This window comes from Suricata suricatta, chromosome 3 (genome assembly GCF_006229205.1).
Source record: "Suricata suricatta isolate VVHF042 chromosome 3, meerkat_22Aug2017_6uvM2_HiC, whole genome shotgun sequence".
In the NCBI taxonomy this organism is placed as follows: Eukaryota; Metazoa; Chordata; class Mammalia; order Carnivora; family Herpestidae; genus Suricata; species Suricata suricatta.
Window position 1 is genome coordinate 28,980,473 of NC_043702.1, and position 21,996 is coordinate 29,002,468.

The 21,996-nt window shown below is 49.5% G+C and overlaps 1 protein-coding gene and 1 long non-coding RNA gene across 24 annotated transcripts in view; one reads left to right on the plus strand and one right to left on the minus strand.

Moving 5' to 3' along the window:
- Nucleotides 1–21,990, minus strand: part of NRP2 (neuropilin 2) — a 115,080-nt gene extending 93,090 nt beyond the window's left edge. For all 19 annotated transcript variants that reach the window (XM_029933990.1, XM_029933989.1, XM_029933996.1 and 16 more), the window contains exons 1-2: nt 21,271–21,990; nt 6,809–6,986 (exon numbers count right to left, since the gene is read on the minus strand). In XM_029933990.1, the coding sequence (XP_029789850.1) occupies nt 6,809–6,986; nt 21,271–21,343 (251 nt within the window). In that variant the 5' untranslated portion in view covers nt 21,344–21,990. The remainder of the gene's footprint in view (nt 1–6,808; nt 6,987–21,270) is intronic.
- Nucleotides 2,634–21,996, plus strand: part of LOC115287500 — a 30,442-nt gene continuing 11,079 nt past the window's right edge. Inside the window, exons 1-7 of one of the 5 annotated variants that reach the window (XR_003906512.1) lie at nt 2,634–2,704; nt 3,134–3,227; nt 3,623–3,771; nt 4,209–4,354; nt 10,439–10,487; nt 13,097–13,236; nt 17,795–18,108. This is a non-coding gene — a long non-coding RNA (uncharacterized LOC115287500). Of the gene's footprint in view, nt 2,705–3,133; nt 3,772–4,208; nt 4,355–10,438; nt 10,488–11,442; nt 11,479–13,096; nt 13,237–13,524; nt 13,990–17,794; nt 18,109–21,996 lie in introns of those variants that run through there. The other 4 variants (XR_003906510.1, XR_003906513.1, XR_003906514.1 and 1 more) reach the window with 4 other exon arrangements.

Below are 21,996 nucleotides of genomic sequence, written 5' to 3' on the forward strand. Positions count from 1 at the left end.
TCCCAACTGCTCTTTAACCTTGGTAGGAGGAGAACAGTCTGCGATGTTTTTCCCGCTTCTTCGGCAAGCGAAGTCGCTGGGTAGAGTCCTTGGTGAAGGTGGGTGAGCTGGGGTCGGCTGCCAGCTGACCCCCACAGTCAGGGGGCCCGGGGACGTCCTGCCCCTGCAGGGGGTCTGCTTCTCTCGTTAGGCAGGGTCGTTGCAATAATACAGAAGAGTTTTGCTGTTCGTTGGTTCCTTGGGGGAATCAGAATATTTCTGTGGTTGGGCAGGCAGTAAATCTATAATAATGTCACAAGTAATCAATCTGAGGCTCTCTCCTGAGTGCAAGGCACTCTCCTGAACCAGAGAATTTACACTCTGTGTCGATTTCCAGAGACTCAGGTGGACACCGGCTGCAACCACACCTCCAGTTGGGCAATGTGGCCTCCTGCCCTCTATTCTTAGGAAAGAGACGTGTGTTCAGAGAGAGTCCTGTGTAGGAGTAAACTGGCAAGTGGAGTTTAACTCACTGTTTTCTGGACTTTTCCAGGCCAAACCCCACGTTCAGGTATTAACCTGGGGGGGGGGGTTCCTGAATATAGGGTACGAAATTCTAGAGGCCAGTGAGGGTGAGGGCAGCAAAGAGTCCTTAAAGTCTTAGTCTTTCCTACTTCCTGCCCACAAGCCCCTGAGAGGCCAGGAAATAAAATTGAATAGCATTGCTCAGGTATCTCTTCACTGAGAAGTTTTGTTGATCAGCAAGTCACAAGGATTGCCCTTCATCTTGTTCCCAAAAGCATCACATTCTTTCCCCTTCTTGTCTGTGGCATAATGCTCTTCACCTGATCGCCAGCCACACACATGCCCCCTTTACCTAACTTCTTTGAGATCGGTGCGGCCATCACTTCTTCCAGGGAGCCTTCCCTGATCTCCCCAGCCTAGGCTGGGTCTCAGTGCTGTGGGCTCATATCACACGCCCATACCGTATCCCCAGTCAGCATGCACAGTGCTAGATGGGTTGGAGTAGGGGGAGTAAACAGCATAGGTTGCAAAGTAGTGTATTCTGGCTTCAAATCCCTTCTCTGCCTTTTCCATGAGGGGACCGTGGGCCAGATGCTTAACTGCTTTAAGCCCAAGTTCCTTCTTCTGTAAAATGGGAAGAGTAACAACGACTTCACATTTTTTTTGAAGCAAGGATCAAATGAGATGATACATGTGAAGCATTTGGCAAAGTGCCAGGCTCAGAGGTGATGCTCCGAATGTGGTAGCTTTATCCTCGATAACCATATTTTTTACTTGCTCCCAAACTCTAAGTTCCACAAGGGCCAAGAATGCGATTTGCCATCATGGCGTTCTCAGAGCTACGATCACACGTGGCACATTATCCCTGTTAAATAACTATGATTGAATGCATCATCTATTGCCATTTGGCTGGTGAAAAGCTGAGTCGCAGAGAGCTTAGTGACTTCCATACGCCTGTGTCTCACCTTCCTGTTGTCATTATGTCACAGCACAAGTGGGGTGAATAGGGAAGACAGTTCTGTCTACCTTTCAGTGCAGGGTCATGCCACGCTGACCCATGTCCTGGCATCTCAGATGTAAAAACACAGTGAGACAATCATCTGTGTGTGCCTGCTCCAAGATCAGCTGCCCTGGGGTATAGAAATGAAGTATGTGGTCCATGCCCTTAGAGGACTGACATGCTCAGCATACAACACTGACCACATATGAACTAAAGGCAAGCCAGCAAATTGAGACAATACACAATGCTCTGGGAGTTCGGCATTGGGACCCATAAAAGAACTTGAGGAATCAAGGAAGTGGAGGGGAAGAGGTGGGGAGTGTACAGCTGGACAGTACGGAGGGGAGAGGGAGGAGGGTCCAAGCACTAGGCGTCTCCTACAGGTATAAGGTTGTCTTTGGCTGTTTGACTGGAATCCAGGATGCTCGCAGAGTGCCACTGCTGGCCAGGTGGGGAGGGGCGAGATTATCAGGTCTGGTCAGTTCCCTCTGTTTACTACGGTCCATGTATCAACCTGGGAAACTGCTACCTTTCTAAGATACCACCCCCTTCTTTGGGAGAAATAGACACATCTTCTAAGATTTAGAGGGCTCTGCTGGGTGTAAACCAATACAAGAGCACCTTGCTTATCCAGGACAGTCAGCTAGAGGCCAAATAGCCCTGAACCTCAAAGATGCAGACCATGGTTGGGCTTCAGGGGATGGTTTCAGAAGATGCCTTGAGCTTCTCCATCAATGCCGGGGACCCCTGAGCACTGATGTTCTTCTACTTTGTCCCTGGGGGCGTGCTCTGGTCCCTGCTGCACCATGAGCTTGGATGACAGAAGCACAGCACACGACATGCTGGTCCTGGGGTTACACTGGCTTGGGGCAGAGCTGAGACCCCAGAATCAAAACTGCCCAATACATAGTAAAACCGCCTGCAGCAAAATCCATACAATACAATAAAAGAGTCAAAACAAGTCAAGTCAGTCAAGTCACAATAAACCAAGTCAAAAGAGGAAGGGTCCAGGAGGGAGGTGTACACATAACAGGAAGTGACAGCAACAGTACTGATAGGGAAAAGTCACAAATTTCCCCATGACAAAGTACAAAGATGCCAACACAGTGGCTAATTCATTGTGTATCCACATAAACAAGATGCAGCACTCTTGAAATGTAACTATCATCACACTTGTGCAGATGAGGAAACTGAGTCCTGGTAAGTTTAACCGGTCAAACAAAACTCAAGCCTCAACCTATCTGATCAAAATAGGACAGGGACAGTACCTGACCTTTGTCACAAAGAGTGAAGTTTAAAATTAGAAGTCTGGGGGCACCTGGGTGGCTCAGTTGGTTAAGCGTCCGGCTTCAGCTCAGGTCATGATCTCACAGTTTGTGGGTTCGAGCCCCCCCATCGGGCTCTGTGCTGACAGCCAGCTCAGAGCCTGGAGCCTGCTTCAGATTGTGTGTCTCCCTCTCTCTCTGGCCCTCCCCTGCTCGCACTGTCTCTGTCTCTCAAAAAAATTTTTTTTAATTAAAAAAAAAATTAGAAGCTTGAATCATCAAGAAAAAGTTGACTCCCCTTAGTACTGGTTCTGTTTAAGAAGACAGGAAAGTGTGGCCCGTGACTTAGAATGTTCTTTATCAGAAATCCTTTGGCAAAAGACATTAGAACTTTGAAGGAGTATGCTGGGGATCTAAAAACTTCACTGGGGTTCAGCGCCGCTCTTCAGTGCCATGACGTAAGTAAGACAGTGAAGTGCTGAACACACACATAAAATCGTCAGTGGAAACTGCAGGTGGGTTTTTTCTTAACAAAAATCCTTATTAACAAGAAATGGTATTTCAGGTCTTTCTGGTGGTTTGTGCGCTTTGTGAAGCACGTTTTTCAAGATACTTATCTGGAAATGACCAACTAACTCTTAACGGGACCCAGAGTCTTGGTTTTGGTTTCGCTTGAGCCTCTGGGACGGGGTAGGATGCCACGCCCCTGTGAGCACTCATGAAGAAGCCGTGTCTCACACCCTGGTGGGGGCTTTAAAAAACGTATATATTTTAGATTTCAGAAATAGAGAAGGATTCGACTGTGTAAATGTTTCTAAAGCCCTAACGTTCAGCCTCCTGTCTGATGACTCAGGTGAAAGGCAGCGGTATCCACTTCCTCACCAGGGGAATGGGAGGCTTGTCCCTGTCTGCTTAGATGGCCCTGAGTCCTGCCCCTCTGTCCCTTGGCCACATCAACGTGGCAGGGCCACCGGGGCCTCTGGTCCCTGCCCACAGCCGGTGGTGAGTAGGCCCCAGAGCAGCCTGTGGGTGCTGGGGGTTTGGATTCCTGCTAACAGCCATGGGAGGAGCTGGGGACTTCGCCACAGATGGCGGTGGCCTTGGATTGCACTGACTCAGGCAAAGCTGAGGCTTGTGAGCCCAAGTTTCCATGCAGACAGTAGGCTTAAATGGAACAAAATTAATAAGTGACCGTTAGGGGGAAAAGACCTGTCTGGAGTTTATTCATCAATGGCCTCGACCTTTGGGTTGTTGATTTCAAGGGACAGAGAGCCAAGGGCCCAGGGGCCACTGGCCAGGGCCTGTTCCTGGATCGGGGGCAACCCCTTCTCACCCAAGAGAAAGAGGAGGACCACAAGGGGGAGGTGCTGACCGCTGCCCTCTCTCCACAGTGGGGCTGGCTCTTTCCCGCTGCTCTTACTCCATTTCCTTGTTTGCAGGGGGTTGGTGCTGTGTCCTCTCACCAGGACGACAGCTTTGGCAGTTTTCTCTTGGTAAGCGTCCACGCTATGAGCCTGCAGAGCCAAGTCCAATTCGAAACATGCACCGGAAATGAAAAGAGAAAGGAGTCTAATTTCCTTCAGTAGTAAGTGCTTTCCAAACCCAGGAGCTCCCTTGGAACGAAAAGGAGAGAGGGCAAGAGAGGAGGAACAAGACAGAACTTCGAGGACTTCAATTAGGCTAACTGTTCCTCTCACAAGCGAGAGATACAAGGCAGTGGGGGGAGGAGGAGCCTATTTATTCTGAATGCAAATGGACAGGGAAGAATGTTAAAAATACCTTGCAGAGTAAGAGATTTCAGAGAACCAGATGTGTCTTTCCAAATAACAAGAGTGACAGAGAAATGGAGGGGGGGGCGGAGAATTAGGACATTAGGACTAGGTTAAGCACTGGAGGCTTGACCCCACAGAGCCTTCCTGACAATTTGGTGCTGGGGAAAAGAGACCCCAGAAAGATTTTTTTTCTGACCTTCCTGACCTTTTCGGTTCAAGCCAGAAGCATCCATGGGGGAGTGGGAAGAAAAATAGGAGCCACTTAGTAAGGATGATGAGCCAGAAGATAACTTGTAACTTGCCTGCTTCCCCTACTCCAAGTCCAGCACGAGGCCACATCCTTGTCCCCTTTTGCCTCCAGAGACCCCAGTGACCTGAGTTCTCCCCATCCCTAGGGCTGAGTCCTGAGTGGGGAAGGCAGACCCTGTGGCCCCAAACAGGGCAGGAGCATGTTTACCTGGCCTTTCCTACTTCCCAACACGTGTTAAGCCACACTCACCACACTCAAGGAAGCTTTTCCTTCCCAGCGCCATGCCTTCTCCCCTGCCGCAATGAATATACATAAGATGACCTCTTAGCAATGTCCCTGGGAGATTCACTGGCATAAGCATAAGAGAATTTGGCCCTCAGTCGACAGAGGTGCTTAGCCAAATTTCTCTAAGCCCAGACCCAAGCTCAGTTTGTGCCAGCCTTCTGCAGTCCAGCCAAAGACACCAGGAGCAAAGACACCCGGTAGAGGAGCTCTCCTAATAGAAACTCCTGCTAACGTCCACTGTGGGGAATCAGCAGGCTTGAGATGCCTGCAAGTGTTATCAGGCTGCGCCTTTGACTCAGACAAAGAGGAACCGATGAGTTACCCTGTGTCATCCACTGGGTCAAGAGTAGGTCTGGGATTAGAAAATCCATCTTATGACTCTTCATCATATGTGGCATCCCTCCCGGAAACCCTCGGGTTTTCAGTGAGGACTACCACTTGCTAGGAGAGAGCCATTATGTAGGTGTGAAGCCATCCCAGGAGGGTAACAATGACATCAATTCACCGCCTCCCAGTCTAGCCCTGGATAAAGAGGGGCCTCGTCTCCTGCGCGAGGCCGCGCTGGCCTGGTGTAGGCCCTGCTCCCTCACACCTTTCTCGCCAGCCGGCCCCGTTACTTTTACAGTAGTTGCAACACCTTGGTCACAAGGAATGTCCAGACTGCTCATGAATCTTAAGGGGACACTGAACAGACATCAGAGCAGTGGCACATCACAGGTGCACATTTGGAGCAGAACAGGATCGTTGGCACATTGTTTTCTGCACAGAAAACTCACACTGCTGTTTCAATGAGCAAAGACTTTCAGACAGAGCCCACAAGATGGTACAGAGCATGGTCACATTCTTGACATTACAATGCTACCTGCTCCTTCACCTTCACTTAAGGGACCTCGGTGTCAAGGAGGCATCTCTAAAGCACTCACAGATGCCTAAATGCCCACTTGGTATCTCCCAAGCTACACATTTCCAAAGCGGCAGGGCTGATGTTGTGAGGCTAGCTGAGCTGTCTTGGGTGACTGACAACCTCTCTGGGCTTCAGTTTGCTTATCTGCAAAATGCAAGTCCTGACAGCACCAGCTTCCCAGGGCCACTGTGAGGACTGGATGGACTGATATTTGTAAAGCAATTAGAATGGTGTCTGTTAAATAAATCGCTATCACCAGCTTCGAGACTCTGACCTGTGCAGCACAGATAACAAGAGTCAGTGCGAATCTTAGACTTACCAGTGTAGACTCAGATTTTTAACTCTCTTGCTGCTGGTTCATTAAATGGCAGCCAGATCCCCCAGGCCTGAGTGGAGAGATGGTCTCCACTTGGGCGATCTGGCTGCTAGTTTATTAAGGAAGCTGGCGGGGTTTCTACATGCGATGGCAGCAGTGGAAATGGGGAGATCTCCGGGGGAAGGTGAATCCCAAGGTCAAGAGCAGGCGTCTTGTAGCCCACTCATGCCCCCAGATGGAACTCTCCTTCACTACCCCCTTTGAAGATGGGGTACTATTCTCTACACTCTTCACTCAGGAAGACTTTCCTCCACGCTATGGGATGCACTAGGCTTTGATTTGCGCTGAAAGAGCACATCATCTTGAGGATTCCCCTCAGGGCCACTGTCGAGCAGGTGCTGGGGTAGGGGTCCTGCCATTAGGTGGCAGAGGTGGCGGGAGGGAGCCCAGGGTGGGGGGTAGGGGGGTGGTGTGCGTCTCATGGATGTGCAACAGCACAACATGGTGCTTACTTGCAATCATGCTTCTCAATTTCGAAGTGAGGGTTGAAGTTGAGGACGATCTTCTGGTTGGGTTCAGGGGCGTAAACAATCCACTCGCAGTTCTGGTGGGATGGGTAATCCTGGGGGTAACCTGGGGAGGTGATATAGCCAGCATCTTTGGAATTCAAACGACCTCCACAGGCTGAGTCTGAAAGAGAAGGCAAAGAACCCAAAGAACTTCAAATATGCTACAGCCTTTCCCCTCCCTCCCTGTTTCTCTTTGCTACCAGTGGCTGATTAAAACCGTTTTTACAGACCTTTTATGGCAGTCCAGAAGACTAACCTACTTACTCATTCAGTGGAAGAGATTATTTCGGCTCATCCTCCCCACCCCACTCACCCAACTGCACACGCACGCACACACACACACACACACACACACACACACACACACACACGTGCTCACAATCGCAAGCACTCCTCGGATGAAAATATTCCAGAAAATGATCATAAATTTTCCTAATTACATGGTCTGAGATTAAAAAAAACAAGAGAGCTGCAAATGTAACATGCCCCCTGCCTTTTCCTGTCTCCCTCCTTGTCCTGTCTTCCTCTTGTTCAAAACTCTCATCTCTATCTTTATCTCATAAATCCTTCATTTCATTCGGTGTCTCCCAGCCCAGCCCAGGCGGCCAGAAGTAACGGCTCCAGGAACTGACAATAGCGGTTTTGTGGTGCCGACCCACAAGTGAGCCTGGTAACAATTACATGTGATGGGGAAGGAAGCATTTCCAGCTTTGGGCCAGAACGGGCCCTGGAGGGTGATTTTAGCTGCTTCTTCTTCTTCTTCTTCTTTTTCTTCTTCTTCTTCTTTTTAAAGAAAGAAAAAGCAAAAACGCCAAACATTTAATTCCACATATACCACAAATTTGATTTATTATTTCATTATACACCGAGTGGAAAAATCTGCATCGGAGAATTCACTGGCTCTGACTTCAGAGTTTCGACAAAAGTGCTTTGTGTTGTTCTCTTGCTTTCTACCCACCGTCCCTCCTGCCTGGTCACCACCACCAGGGTGTGCTGCTGCTTTGTCCAGCGGCCACCAGTAACCCGCCGCTTGAAAGGAGGCTGCAGGGGAAGTGGCTGCCCCCACCTTCCCAGCGCGCCTGGCTGGAGGTAAACAGCTTCGTGTGAACCAGGAGGCAAGGGGATGACTTCAAAGGCAGAAAAGGTGGGCGATGACATTTGAAGAATCTCATATATTTGGGAGTGAAGTTCTGTAATCCCCAGGAGGGGTTCCTGGGGCATGGGGGTTTTGCTTAATACCACAGTAGAACAGAAGATGGGAAGGCACAAGAGACCTGGAAATATTCAGAAGCCTCCTGGAGGCCTTCCTGAGATGTATGCCTCTCTTAGCATCAATCACGAGTTAATATCGCCATCTGCATGGAGCAGCATGGGCCCGTGAATTATGTATCACGGCTCAGCATCCACCCTCCAGGATGGGCTCTTTCTCCTGTGCTCCCTCTTTGAGGGAAAGGGTCATGCATTTTTTAACTCTACAGGTTACATACATACACTTTACTATTCCCCACGTCTGTTGGCATTACTGTCTTCCAGACCTCTGCTTTAGATGAGCAGCCTGACAGGCTTTCAATGCATAAAAGATGGGCACGCCGCACAATGGTGGTTGGGACACACAGATCCACACAAGTAGCCTTTTAGGCATCGTGCCTCCGCGAGCTCAAACTGTGCTGTGTTGAACTGCCCAGAATCTAATGGATTCAGGTTCCATTTCCTACTGGGTGGAAAACAAAAGCAGGCCATTTCCTCTGGCTAGCAGCAACCACATCATCCTCTAACTAATGACCCTGCACCCTCCCCAGTCCAGAGGACAATGGGTCCACCGGCCTGCACAGACAGAGGGGAGGCCAGCAGTGCGGCCACCCGCTCCCCTGCGGCCACACCCCACAGGCTTCTCCGGGTGCCCGCAACACCGCCATGCTGGGCACCCAACACCTTCCAGCAGGTCAAACTGTGGCCCATGGGTGCTGGCTCATGCATGTGAAATCGGCTGAGAGGGACCCTCTGAGAAAGCAGAGGTGTGGGGGCTTCGATCACCAGCTGCTCTTCCTGAGTCAGCAGGAGAGGGTCTGCTCCTCTGCCAGCTGTGAGTCCTGCCCCGCCGCACACTCACCCCAAACCACACTTCTCCACCTGGAGCTCAGCAGAGGGAATCTGAGTTGTGCTCCTGTTTAGTAACTGTTATGGTTTCCACATCATCCCTCCCCCCTCCTCCCACCCCTGCCCTGCTTCTCTCCAGCTGCTCCTGAAAGAAGAACTTCTCCTCCTCAATTTTCCACTCCCCGCCCCAGTTCAAGCTTTTAGTAATTAGACTGGGCACACATAATCAGCAATAAAGACAGGAAACTTCCTCATAGGCAGGTTTCATTTCTCATCCACACCAGGAGTAATCATTTTCCCAGTCAGAAAACATTTTTGAACGATAGAGAACCCATAGCTGATAGTCTGTATTTTCTGTGGTGAAAACTTAACTGAAAGATAAAGGAGTAACGCATTTTTTTCTGTCCTTTCTTTACCCAAAGAAAATCAAGGTGCTTTATTAACATTTTTGAAAACCCATGAAAACATCTGCTTTGCTTTTGTGTAGTTAACCCTTTCGAGACCCAAACGTTTATAAACTCACACTCTCATGTGCATGGCACTCACACTCAGAAACACACACAAACGTGGCTATTGTGCGCCCGTCGGGCAGGCAGACATATTAGAAAGTCACACTTCAGTCCTGCACACACTTTCACACCCTCTCATAAAATATCACACATCATTTGCGCAGACATATATCCACCAAGATAAATACTAGAATTTCTGTCTCTATTTTTCTTGGAGAGAACCAAATTCGTGAAATATATCAGTAAAACTTGTAAGGAAACCACGCTTAATCCCTCTACACCTCCTCTTGATAATTAATATTTCATATCCAGGTTTGGGGACACTTCATTTCTTAAATACAAACACACCCCAACTGAAAATGAGTTAGGCTTTCTTCTGAAGAGCCACACCATCGACTACTCCAGAGGGGGGCCCGTACTGGGTCCCAGAAGGAACAGCATAAATGCTCTCTGTCCTGTCTCAGAGGAGTCCAGCCGAGGCAAAAGAGGGTTGAACTCAAGGGCAAACCCCTTTAGGCCAGTCTCCACATACAGAAGGGAGGTTGACCCTGGTGAAGTCTGAGCTACTGAGCCTGTTCAGTGAGGTGACACAGAACTTCTTTCTCCAACTACTCTGTGAATACCTTTCACTTGGGGCAAATTCCTGTCCCAAAGCGAAACAGGCAAACCCAGGCCTGGGCTGTTCAGACGGGGTTTTCTCCCACATCTGGGAGGGAAGCCTGAGGGACGAGTCAGCTCAGGCCAGATAAAGACCTTGGAGGCCCAAGAGTAAAAGGATGAAAGTGACACTTCTAGATGTAATTGGAAAGAAAGTCCTGAAGTCACAAAGATCTGATTCTTTTCCCCCCAAGATGAGTACTTAGGTGTTTTTATTTGACATGTGAAATGTCAGAATATTTCTGACATCTACATCTTTCTGTCTCTCTCCTTTTTTGTTTTTTGTTTGTTTGCTTTTTCTCTTCCTCAGGTGCCCTTGTTTTGGTGGTCACCTAAGTACCATCTGACGCTGCCTACAGGTAAGCTGGCTCCTGGTCTTAGGAAAGGGACTTTGTATTCACTCACTTACAACTCTAAGGTGCTCTGCTGTCTTCGGAAGGAACTTGTCCTCCTGTGGAACCCAATTTAGGGCAAACCGTAGTTTCTCCATAACACTGGCGTTTTAGGAAGTCATAAGGAGTTAAATAAAATCTTTTAAAAAAATCTGGTCTGCCTTCTAAGGAAATTCAACCAGAGTTGTTTTAAAGGAACACTGTATGACCTAAACTAGACAGCAATATTCACTAAAAGAAGCCTGACTGCTGTGAGTACTTTTAAATAATTAGAATTGCAATGGCTTAGTTCAGGACAGGCAGAGACACCAGGTGACACCGGGTGACAGCAAGCTGACAGCCCCACAGCAAAGGAAGAAAAGTCAGATCACTTGGTTGAGCTGAGCTGAAGGAAAAAGTCCTGGGCAGAAACGGAAGTTTAGGCCTGGCTGAAGGTGGGATTGGAGGGTCTGACTGTTGTCTGAGGTGGGTCTGGGAAAATGAAGTGGGGTGGGGTGGTCTGACAGAGGGGACACAGGACTTGGGTCCTTGGTGACCTTCTTGGGTCTCAGTTTCTAAACTGTAATTCAATGAGTGGACTGAACTAAGTATGTAGTTTTCAAAATTCTTCTTAGAAGTGTTTGTTTTCTCCCTGAATAAAACTACCCAGGACTCCAATGTCCAAAGCAGATAGAAGGGGAGCTCTCTGGGATGCAGGAGGTAGGGCAGCGAGAAGGGGGGTCGAGTCTGCGCCCCATAGTTTCCTCATCACCTCTGAGGGGCTTCCTCTGTAAGAAGTTCGAGCTTCTTGGAACAGGGTTTGAAACCCAGAGAACTAGACGTCAGTTCCCTTGTTACTTTAAAATGCATTGTAAAAGAGAAGGAGTAGATGGATTAGAAGACATCTTTTTTTTTAAGTTCATTTTTATTTATTTTGAGAAAGATACAGAGAGCAAATGGGGGAGAAGCAGAGAGAGAAGGAGAGAGAATCCCAAGCAGGCTCCATGCCATCGGCACAGAGTCCCATGTGGGGCTGGAACTCACTGACCGCAAGATCATGACCTGAGCCGAAATCAAGAGTCGGACGCTTAACGAACTGAGGCACCTGGGAGCCCCAAACATCTATTTCTTGTATGTACCTGAGGGCCATATACTTGGTGGAGAAAAGCAGTCTCATGTCCTATGAAAACACTATACTTTATTTATTATGTAATTTATCCTTTATCCACAGCATAAGCCCATCCAGTTTCCACTTCTATAGCATTGCCTTCTTTAAATTATTAGTAGCAAGGCAAAGAAGAAGCTCTTTCTCCTACTTAAAAAGGGAGACAAGATTCTCACCTTGCCACTTGATTAACAAGAAGCCTTGGGTTCAATATGGTCTCACCACGGGCAAGCTGTGTGACCTTGGGTAAGTCAGGAAACTTACTCTGAACCTTTGTTTTCTCATCTGTAAAATGAGGGGAGTAATTCTAAAGGTCAGCTCCAGTTCTAAAATTCAAAGCCTGTATAGTGAGGTGAGGAAAAGATCCTAGAACCAATAGATGGACCCCCAAATTTAAAAACTTGTCTCCCCTCCTAGAGAAAAAGACATTTATTCAAGGTGTTATTCCTGTTGCTTCTGTTTGCTAAGCCTTGAAACAACCTCTAGGATTTTTCCGATGAACATGCCTGTCTTGCATTATGGGAAGTTCAAATGTCTCTTTTAATCACATTAGCTGTACTGGCGTGAGTTTCTCTCCTTAACAGAGTCTGTGGCCGCATACTTAATAAATGGTGTGGATGTGCAGCTGTGTGTGTGAGCGTGTCAACAACCGTGGTGCATAAAAGGAGAGCCCAAAACGAGTTTCTTCAAATCCCTTGCCTGAATCATCTAAGTCCTCTGCTCAGGGTTTTAACCAAATTTTGCTCACTAACCCCGGATAAGCTGCTTTTTAAGAGTTATTTCTGTGAGCCGAGGCTGGATTTTGTTTTATTCAAAGTGACTTCAGTCTGTCACAAGACAGTCTCATAAAATTGTATCTTGGCTTAAGCTGGGAAGAAATGAACCAATCCATCAGCCTAGGAATGCGGCTGTTTGACCACTTCCTAAGGCAACTGGGAAGGGATGCAATCTATTCAATTTATGGGCCTGGGTGGCAGTGAGTGATGTACTCCTGAAGGCACAGCGAATGGAAATCCCTGTGAACTTTTGCAGTGATAAAGTTCAAAATCTGAATAAAAGAACCTCTTGGAGGACAGGAAGGAGGGGATGAGAGAGAGGCAGTGAGGCCAGCCCGTGAGCATGGAGAAGGGAATGAGGAGCCACGCAGGCTTTTGCTTGGAGAACACTTCCCATGGATTCAGCGTCGACAGAACTGGAAATTGGGTCTGGAAATAGGACCTTTGGAAAGTCTTTGCCCCTTAATCTGGATTCTAAAAATGAACCTTCATTTAATTGTTACAATGTACATTTGATGCGATTACCTCTTCTGACCTCGAATCATGCCACCTGTGGTAACCTTGTTATTTGTCATCTTATATCATAAACAAATGCAATTCCAATAGGGCAGCCAATATAATATCATTAGTGTATATTTATGTCCACTCTTTTCCAGCCCTCATTGCAAATGCAATTTTGATGCCATTGATGAGAGATCTGGGATTACAATTCCTGACCATTTCAACAGACATTTGGGGAAGGAAATGGAAGAAGAATAATTTTGAGGCCTCTCCAAAAACCAAAGGAGAATAAAAGGTAATATAATATTTTTTTTCACTTATTTTGATTAACTGAAGGCTTATGTTGAAACGTCAATGGCTCCCCATTGGTTAGCGAATGAAATCCAACCCCCTTGGCCTGGCAATGGAGCCTTGCATTGAGCCAAACAGATCATTTCCGACCTTATTCGCAATTATTTCCCTCCACACGTTCTCAACTGCAGCTTCTGAGTGTTCCCCAAAGAAACCAGTGTCCATTCCTCTGCTCCCATCTGCCCTCACACACCTTTTCCAGGTCTAAAGCCCATCCCTCCTCTCCATCCAGGCTCAGATGTGACCTTCACCCTCCCCAGTGTCTCACACCATGACTACTGTTCCCTGCTCCCTGTCTCGAACCTCTTACACTGAAGCCCTTTAATGTCTTCTATCTAAGGTGAGTGAGGGCTCTGGAAGGCCTTATCCGGTCTGCTCCACCTCGGCAACTGGAGGGCATGACTCCTTCCTCATTTGCCTATGGTGACCTTTATAGGATCAAACTCAGAGTCTTCCCCAAAAGTCAGTCTCTGTGAGGTTTGCTGAATTGTTCAGTTGGCCGACATAACACCAGAAGCATCACTAGCTATCACAAACTCTGACGAAGCCTCATCACAAATCATTCTGTTCTCTAGTACGACCCTTCTTCCCCAACCCACAGCTACTACGGAACACGAAGATTTTTTAGTGGTGAGCTGAGAGTTTCAGTTACCTTGTTTGGAATAATAATCCCTGGTCGTTAAGTCAGGGTTGAGTTATGTGAACCATGTCTCCAAAGACACTCTAAACCTCCGATAATAATGATGCAGTTCAAAAAATATTTACCTTTTAATCCTAATGATGGTAAAAACAATTTATCTGAGGGTTTCTTTGCTTCCCTCACTCTTGCAAAGGTGAGTTCTACATCACTGTTGTCAGTAGCAACAGGAAGACGCACGTTACTATTTCATCACTAAGCTGCTTGCTGGTAACAGATTATCTCTTGCTGGGTTTCAGTTCCTTTCTCTCTACTTATATCTCCCCATCCCTTCCCCTGGTCCCCATTATGCCTTTAGGGCACATCTGTTTTATTTTTCCCCTTTATCAAAGCAATTATTATTACGACTCGGCCCAGTAATTTGTAATTCTCTCTATCTTCTTTGCTGAAAGACTGGCCAGAACCCCAATCACTCGTTATCAGGATGCTTGGAGGCGCTGAGCATGGTATCACTGGTTATGTGCATTAAGCTGGCCAGTAGCCCCATCCATGGCAGACTGCTGGGGCGGGCTTTCCTTTTGTTATTCCCAGCCCCCCCCCCCCCCCCGTTTATTCTCTTTATTCTGGATTAGATCATGACTCTTTTATGAAGAGCCAGAGGGAAATGGGATTATTAAGAGTCTTGCTGGGTAAAAGCTATTTTGTCTTTATGATGACTTTCTTGAGTTCAGCTGCTGAGGGGCTTTAATGCCAGAGTAGAAGTATTGCACATTCGGGGGAGCACCCTCCACAGAGTGCTCCCTGCTGAGCACACTTTCCATGATGAAGGATGGAAGAGGAGGAAAGGAAAGGAAAGGAAAGGAAAGGAAAGGAAAGGAAAGGAAAGGAAAGGAAATGGGAGAGATTAAAAAAAAATAAGTAGAGATGAGGTCACTGAAAGCAGAACAAGGAGAGAAAAAACCCCAACAAGGAGTAAATCTAAGATGAAAATCCAGCAAGAATATTGCTCTCTGAAGAACAGTGTGCCAAGAGATCATCTGAAGCTTATAAAACACAGACAAACATTCACTGGGGTGAGAGCCGGGAATGAATAATTGTTTACTTATTAAAATACTCATAAAACACACAAAATTACCACAATGGTTATAATGTGCTTTCTATGATCATGAGATACAGTTAACTTCACTGAAGCTGTTTTGAAGATGAAACGCCTTCGGAATAGGCTTGGTACGGACCAAACAGTAGTGTACGTAATCTGGCATAGCACAAACACACACAAACAAAAGGAAAAAAAAACCTATGGAGGAGGTATTACTATAAACATACGTCACAGATAAAGAAACTGAGGTACAGAGAGATTCAGTGTTCAGGACCACAGAGCTGGCAAATGGTTGAGTTGGATTTTAAACCTAGGCAGTCTGGGTTCCAGGCCTCAGAAGCTGGGAAGACCAACGAAGGGCTCCCCAAAACCTCTATGTGACAAACTTATTTAGTGCCATTAAGGGAAAGACAAATGTTTTGCCTGCGTGAAAACTCCCTTTTCTCGTCCTGTGCCAGTAATCTGTCTGCGTGAACAATGAGAGATGTGTTCAAGGCTGGCTTGTGGGGAGGGCTAAAGCACTTATCACCTTGGCCCCTCCCTGTGCAGGCCGGCACCCCGCTCCTTGTGGTCCTGAGCGTCTTTCCTGCGTACTGGAAAAACCAGTGCATGTCTTTGGCAGAAGGAGGGTGGTGTGGATAGATGTTTCAGCTCTGAAACCATGTGTCACAGCACTGAGGGTTTTTTTGCTGGTAACTCCCATTTGTCTCCTTTTCTCAACCCCACTCAACCCTATCCTAAATGCCACATTGTTATTGTTCTACTGCCTAGGAGCAGCATTTTCAGAAATGGGGGATTTATTTTTATAGCACAGCTGGTCTGCCAAAGGTCACATAATTTGGCAATGTTCCCAGTGGTTAAAAATTAATTTCTTCATATTAATACAACCAAGGTCCCATAGGATCGGAGCTCAGCCTTATCTAAACTTGACAGCTTCCTAAACCTTCAGAAGATGCTTTCTCCTGGAGGGCCGGCCATGCTACAGGGCCACTGTGTCCAGGAATCCAGTCTCACGGAATCCTGTTAGGTAATGAAACCATTAAGCTCCCTGGCCATTTCTCATCAGGGCAGATAAAGCTTTAAAAAACGCTGTAGGCTTTCTAGGACCAACTTCTGCAGTCTCCTCCATGAATGGGTTAATCAAAAAAAGAAAAGGAAGAAAAGTGAATTCCTCACCTGGAAAGAAAGATACAAAGACTAACTTTTGGGGATCAAACTCATGTCTGCTATTCAATGGGGGTGCCTCAAAGATTATACAGTGGTAAATGAAGGTCAGATGATACATTGCCTAAAATATGTTAATGATAACAAACTACTGCCCAGATGTTACTTTTCAAGTCCTTTTTCATCCATGCAAGAAATAAAAAGGTATGATGATTCTGCTCCATCTTTTAAAAAAGTAAAATCTCAGTTGATTTCCTCATCTTTCCCTCTACTTTTGGGGGAATGTATTCTGAAAACTTTTACCAATGAACTTGGCTCTGAATTCAGTCAACAAAGAATTGTCCCACATTCTGGTCACCTAGAGTCAGTTCATTCTCTTGATTACCTTAATGAGTAGTTGAATGAAATAAAAGATATCAGGTAGGGGCCTCAGAATCACCTGAGTTCAACAGTATTTCTCCCCTGGATGCCCTGAGCCCCCTCCCATCCCTTGTTTACATTCATGCCTCATTGCATATGAATTAGCATTTGGACTTCTAACTTTTTCTCTACAACCAAGATAGGAACTGGCCTTTCTGGTTGCAGAACGTGGACTTTACATTCGACAGCAGGGGATGAGAGCCATTTGGTAGATGGCAGGAGTCCTGTCCAGATAGCCTGGGGTTTAGGCCACTGCAGCCTTCCAACCTCCCATTTTGCCAGTTGTGTGCTCAGTGACTTAATCTGAGGGCTCTGCAGAATGACATCAAAGTCCATGCCAGCAATGCAGCTTGGGCATTCACAATTCTACCAGGCACATCTTGGACAAGAAGGTGCTTGCCTGGAACACTCACGGGGAGCTCTCTTCTTTCCACTGGTTTGCACTGTGTGCTCTGTTGGCAGTTGGTAACAGCTTCATTACCTCCAGTGGCTGCTTATGGGGTAAAGTTTACTGGGCACGCATTGAATGTGGGCACCAGACCAGTCCCCAGAGCCTAGAGCAGGCTGTTTGTGTACAATCTAGGAGTTCACAGTTTTGCTTGCAAATTATCTGCCCAGAGTCATCCCGCATGTTGGGGAGACAGGCTAAAAAGAACTTCCCCCCCCCAATAAGGACGCCTAGAACGTCACTGCTTCTCTTTTAGGATTTGTTTGAACCCAGAGGTACCTCCCACAGACAATTTAGACCTCTTATCTGATCATCCATTCTGGACGAAAGGTTGATTGACCGCGTCTGCCCGTGTCCATGGCAATGGTGTTTAAAACCAAGCACAGATCAAAGCTCACAAGTGGGGGGGGGTACGGGGGAAGGTTGTTGGTTATAGGGTCCGGGTTCTTTGGGCCCCAAGCGGTGTGTCCCAGAGGAGGGGCCTTGGGGCTGGGAGTTGCCACTATCTGAAGAAACCCATTGTCAGGGCTCAAAATGATCTCCGGAGCAAACCCGAGACCCCCACCCCCATTAACTCTAGCAAAGGGGAGTTTCCAGGCCAGGCGCTGACAAGGAGTGTCCAGCGCCAGGGGGCTCTGCTCCCAGTCTGAAAACGAAAGGAAAGGAGGTGGAGGGAGGGCAGCGAGCCTTGAGCACACGCCAGTAAACCAGAGCGTGGATCCCTCCCCTTCCAGAGAAATTCTACCGGAGCCGCAGAAGCTGCAACAAGGATGAGCCGGATCCCCCAAGCTCGCCAGGAAAGCCGATTCCCACCCCACCCCTCAAGGTTCCCAGAGGAGCAACCGGTTCATTCCACACACATACACCCGCCCCCCGCCAGCCCCTGGACGTTGGCTCTGCGGGTGCCCACCCAGCCGCCAAGCGCCTGGGACCGGCTTGGAAAAACTGCGGTGCAGTCAGTCGGAGGCAAAGGGTGGGGGCAAGCCGTTTAATCACCGCTCGCCTCGCCTCCATTAACCTGTGTTGATATTAAAAAGAAATCAATCAGTGAAAATGGAGCAGTGGCCGTGAATTTTCTTTTTCACACGTGGAAAAGCAAGGAGAGAGGCAGCGGGGGAGGGGAGGCGGACCGCGCCGGCGACTGCAGAGGATTCTCCCGAGCGGAGAACCGCAGCGGCGACTTAACTTTCTGGCAGCGGGCAGCGTGGAGGAAATGCCGCAAGCCTCTCCCTGGGGGTGTCCTTAGTCAGGAGGAGGAGGGGACAAGGCTGGAGGAGTTGGAGGCGGTCAACTTATCCGGGGCTCGAGCCTTGGTTTTGCCTTCGCTGGGAATATTTTTGCCTAATAGAATGTTTATGGATCGTTCGGTTGTGTTTCTGCAGCTCAGCCCAAACAAATCGATGCGGCGTTAGAGGCGGCGCAGAGGGGTGGGGCGGGCTGGGGGGCCACCACGTCCCCACCACGTGGATGCCGGCGCGCCGCGTGCTCTTCACCTGCTCAGGCGCACCGGCGGGCGCTGCGCGCTCCTCGAGGCAGTGTAAGTGGCGCGCGTTCCCGCGGCTAGAGCTGGCTCTTCTCCGCCCTCCCCGTCCTGGGTTCCGAAATCCCACCCCGGCTTCCCGCCCCCCTGCTTGGCCGGCGTTCGGATCCCCAGTTCCGCTGGCCCCGGGCCTCAGTCCCTCGGAGCCGGCCCCGCAGGAGCGGCTGGGGGAGGGGAGAGATTCAGCCCCCAGCGGCGCGCGGGGGGCTGGAGGGCCTCGGAGCGGCCCCGAGCCCCCGAGCCCAAGCGGGAGGGAGGCAGGTCGGCTGCGGAGATACGATCTGGCGAGGCAGCGTGGCAGAGGGTGGGGGAGCCCGATGCGCACGGCCCACGCGGCTTCCCGGCTGCCCGACAGTCCAAAAGACTGCCGCCGCGGCGACAGGGTTATTTGCTCAGTCGCTCCCCCTCATGCACCTTTCGCCCTTCCTTCCCCTTACTCCTTCCCGGAACGGGTTCCCGCCGCCGCTGCGGCCGGCTGGGCTCAGCCCCCTCCCGGCAGGCGCGCACCGGGTGAGTCAGAGATCTAGCCGGGCCTCGCCCTTTACCCCCCGCAGCCAGCTCCCCGGGTGCCAGTCGGGTGCTTCCGACAGGAAGTCCGAGCTCCCCGCGGCTTGCGATCGCTCTTTCAAGGGGCTGGAGAATATCCACCTAGGGCGGGTCCCAGCTCCACGTCCCACGAGGAGGTCCCACCCCAGCCGTGAGGCTGCTGCGGCGGCGTCGTGGTGGACGACCTGCCCCGCGCTCCGCGCCTCCGGGCTTCTCTAGAAGTGACGCAGCGCGGCCCGGAGCGAGGGTGGGAGGGGGCTCTGCAGAGAGCGCGAAAGGCAGGTGGCAGAGCGGGAGTGGGTTCGAGCGGGTGTCGCGCACACACGTACACTTCGCGCAGAGCTCGGGGACAGATGTGCGAACATCTGGGGTAGGAGATGGCCCCTGAGTCTTCACGACCCCTCCCGCTCCGCAGAGCCCACAGAACCTGAAGTTGTGTGTTGTGAGTGTGTGTGTGTGTCTGTGCGCGCGCGCGCGCCCGCGTGCCGGTGTGTGCCCTAGTGTGCGCGCACTCGCCGGGGCCTACTAGAGTCCGTGCCTGAATACATAATATACCGTGGGCATCTTCGCCGCGTGCGCGAGCGCGCGCACACACACAGACATACACAGCGAATCACACAAACATACATAATTTATGCAGCATCCAGGTCTGTGGGAGGTAATTTAATTTCGTTTCAAGCTGGGAACTTAGAATTAAAGCAAGAGGGAGTGGGGAGACACAGGAAATCTCCCCGAGTGGGACCTGCACCCATCTCTTTGATAGGATTTGCAGCTGCCCTGAAGACCAGCTATGGCAAAGAAGGAGCAGCAAACGTGTGGATTTCCATAGCGAGGGCATTCCTCAGCCTTCCTTCCCCTTAAATAACCACTTAAATGGTGTGTGCTGGCGGTGAGAACCAGGGCACCAGCCGCAACACTTCCCCTTTAGGCTCCCACAGGACCCACCAGCCCGCTGTGATGGCGAGAGGGGGGACAGGCTCAGGGAGCTTCCAAGGGTTAGCCCTACTACTGCGGCCATAGCCTTGGAGGTGCCTTCCGGAAAGGGCCCTTCGGGGAGGCTTTATCTCCTCTTTCTCTCTTCCCTCTTTCCTCCGTAGATGGTTTACCCAGTTTCAATCACCTGTAGCAGCTTCCAAGAGTTTTGTCAGATTCCAGACACTGTTCTCAGAGGGGAGAGAGGTTAACCCCAGAGGGTGGTGTGGGGAAGGAAGGACAAGCCCCACCAGATTCCCTGCAACCAGAAATCCCTTCTCAGGCACGGTGCCCCTTGCCAGCCCTCTTCCCCGCTGCCAAATACTGGCCCCAGACTGTTCTGGGCCTGGCAGTCCTTATCTCTGCAGTCTGTCCACACACCCTTTTTGGCAGTGGTTGAGAACAAATTCCACTCAAAAGTTTCTAACCACTTCACAAGAGTAAGAGACCTCCGAAGGCCACGCCGTCTGTTTTATCTAATGCGAATTTTTAAAAGAACATGATTTACTTTCCCAGGAAACACAGGGATGCAGGAAAGAGAGCGGGCCGATCATCCGCCGGGGTTGCCAGCAGCGCCCAGCCCAGCACCAAGCCCCCAGCTCAGGCCAACTTGCTCCATCAGCCAGAGCCCTAGAATTGTGAGGCATATCCACACATTCCGCAAAGAATCCACAGCATTGGGAAACCAAAACTAGACTCTTGTCTTTCCCAAGCCCTTCAGTTAACATTGCCCAATGGAGCTAAGTGAAGAGAATGCAAATGATTTATATTTCACTGGCTAGGTTGAAGCAACTCAAGGGAGATGTGTTCTGCCTCAAGACAGGGGGAAAAATCCCAAAAACTGTAATGCAAAGGCTTTGTAGTATTTTTAAACCTTTGATTCAGTCCATATGTGACATCTGAACACCGCCAAATTCTGTCTATGTTTCAAAACACACACACACACACACACACACACACACTGCTAGCAGGAGAGAAAAGTTGGGTTTTAGAAGAGGTGGTGGTATAGGGGAGGCCGGCTGGGATCTCTCTTTAAATTATTTAGTATGAGGGAGCCTCCTTCTATGCCATTCTGTGTGGCCAGTATGAGCGGTTGCTTTTAAAGGGAAAAACATGTTGAAATGAACAGAAAAAAAACTTTTAGGGGCTTACCTGGTTGGCCTCTCACTTCGTGTCCTGAAAAGTAGAGAGCCAAGAAAACCCAGGTGAGAGGAAACATATCCATTTTGGAGAAGGAGGCTTTCTCCAGAGCTGGATTTGTAGATTTCTTGTGTAATTTTAAGTCTTTTGTGTTTTTCTCTGTCTTACGTTCTTCCTTACAGTGTCTTCTGCAAAGGTTCCTAATGGCCAGTGTTTCCCTCCGGGGTCCTGACGGCCCGTCTTCACCTTTATTCTTGCTGGATTCTCACCTAAGAGGAGGGTGGCTCTGGAATCAGCAAAGCGGGAGCAAGCCGGGAAGGGGGAACGGGTTTCCTCTCTTAAAAACAAAACGCATCTATGTCCTCTCCAGTTCCTCAAAGTATCATTTCCTTTATCCTACAACATCACGAATATTTCCCGAAAGCCAAGCGTAAAAAAAATAATAATAATAAAAATCAAAGCCCAGACTTGCTCTGGGCATCACACGGCCCCCAGGGCAGCTGTGTGATCTCAGAGGCGTAAACTGACACTCATCCCCCGGCACCCGGGACCGACACGCGGGCGGAGGCACCGACCGCCGGACGGCCCGAGTGGGAGAGGCGGCCGCCCAGCTCTTGCCGTCGCCGGGTTCCCCTAGCGGGAGCCTCCCCAACGGCTACACCCGCTCGGCCAGCCTGACGAGGGGAGTCCGAGGAAAGAAGCTGCTGCGGCGGCGGCGGCGGCGGCGGCGGCGGCGGC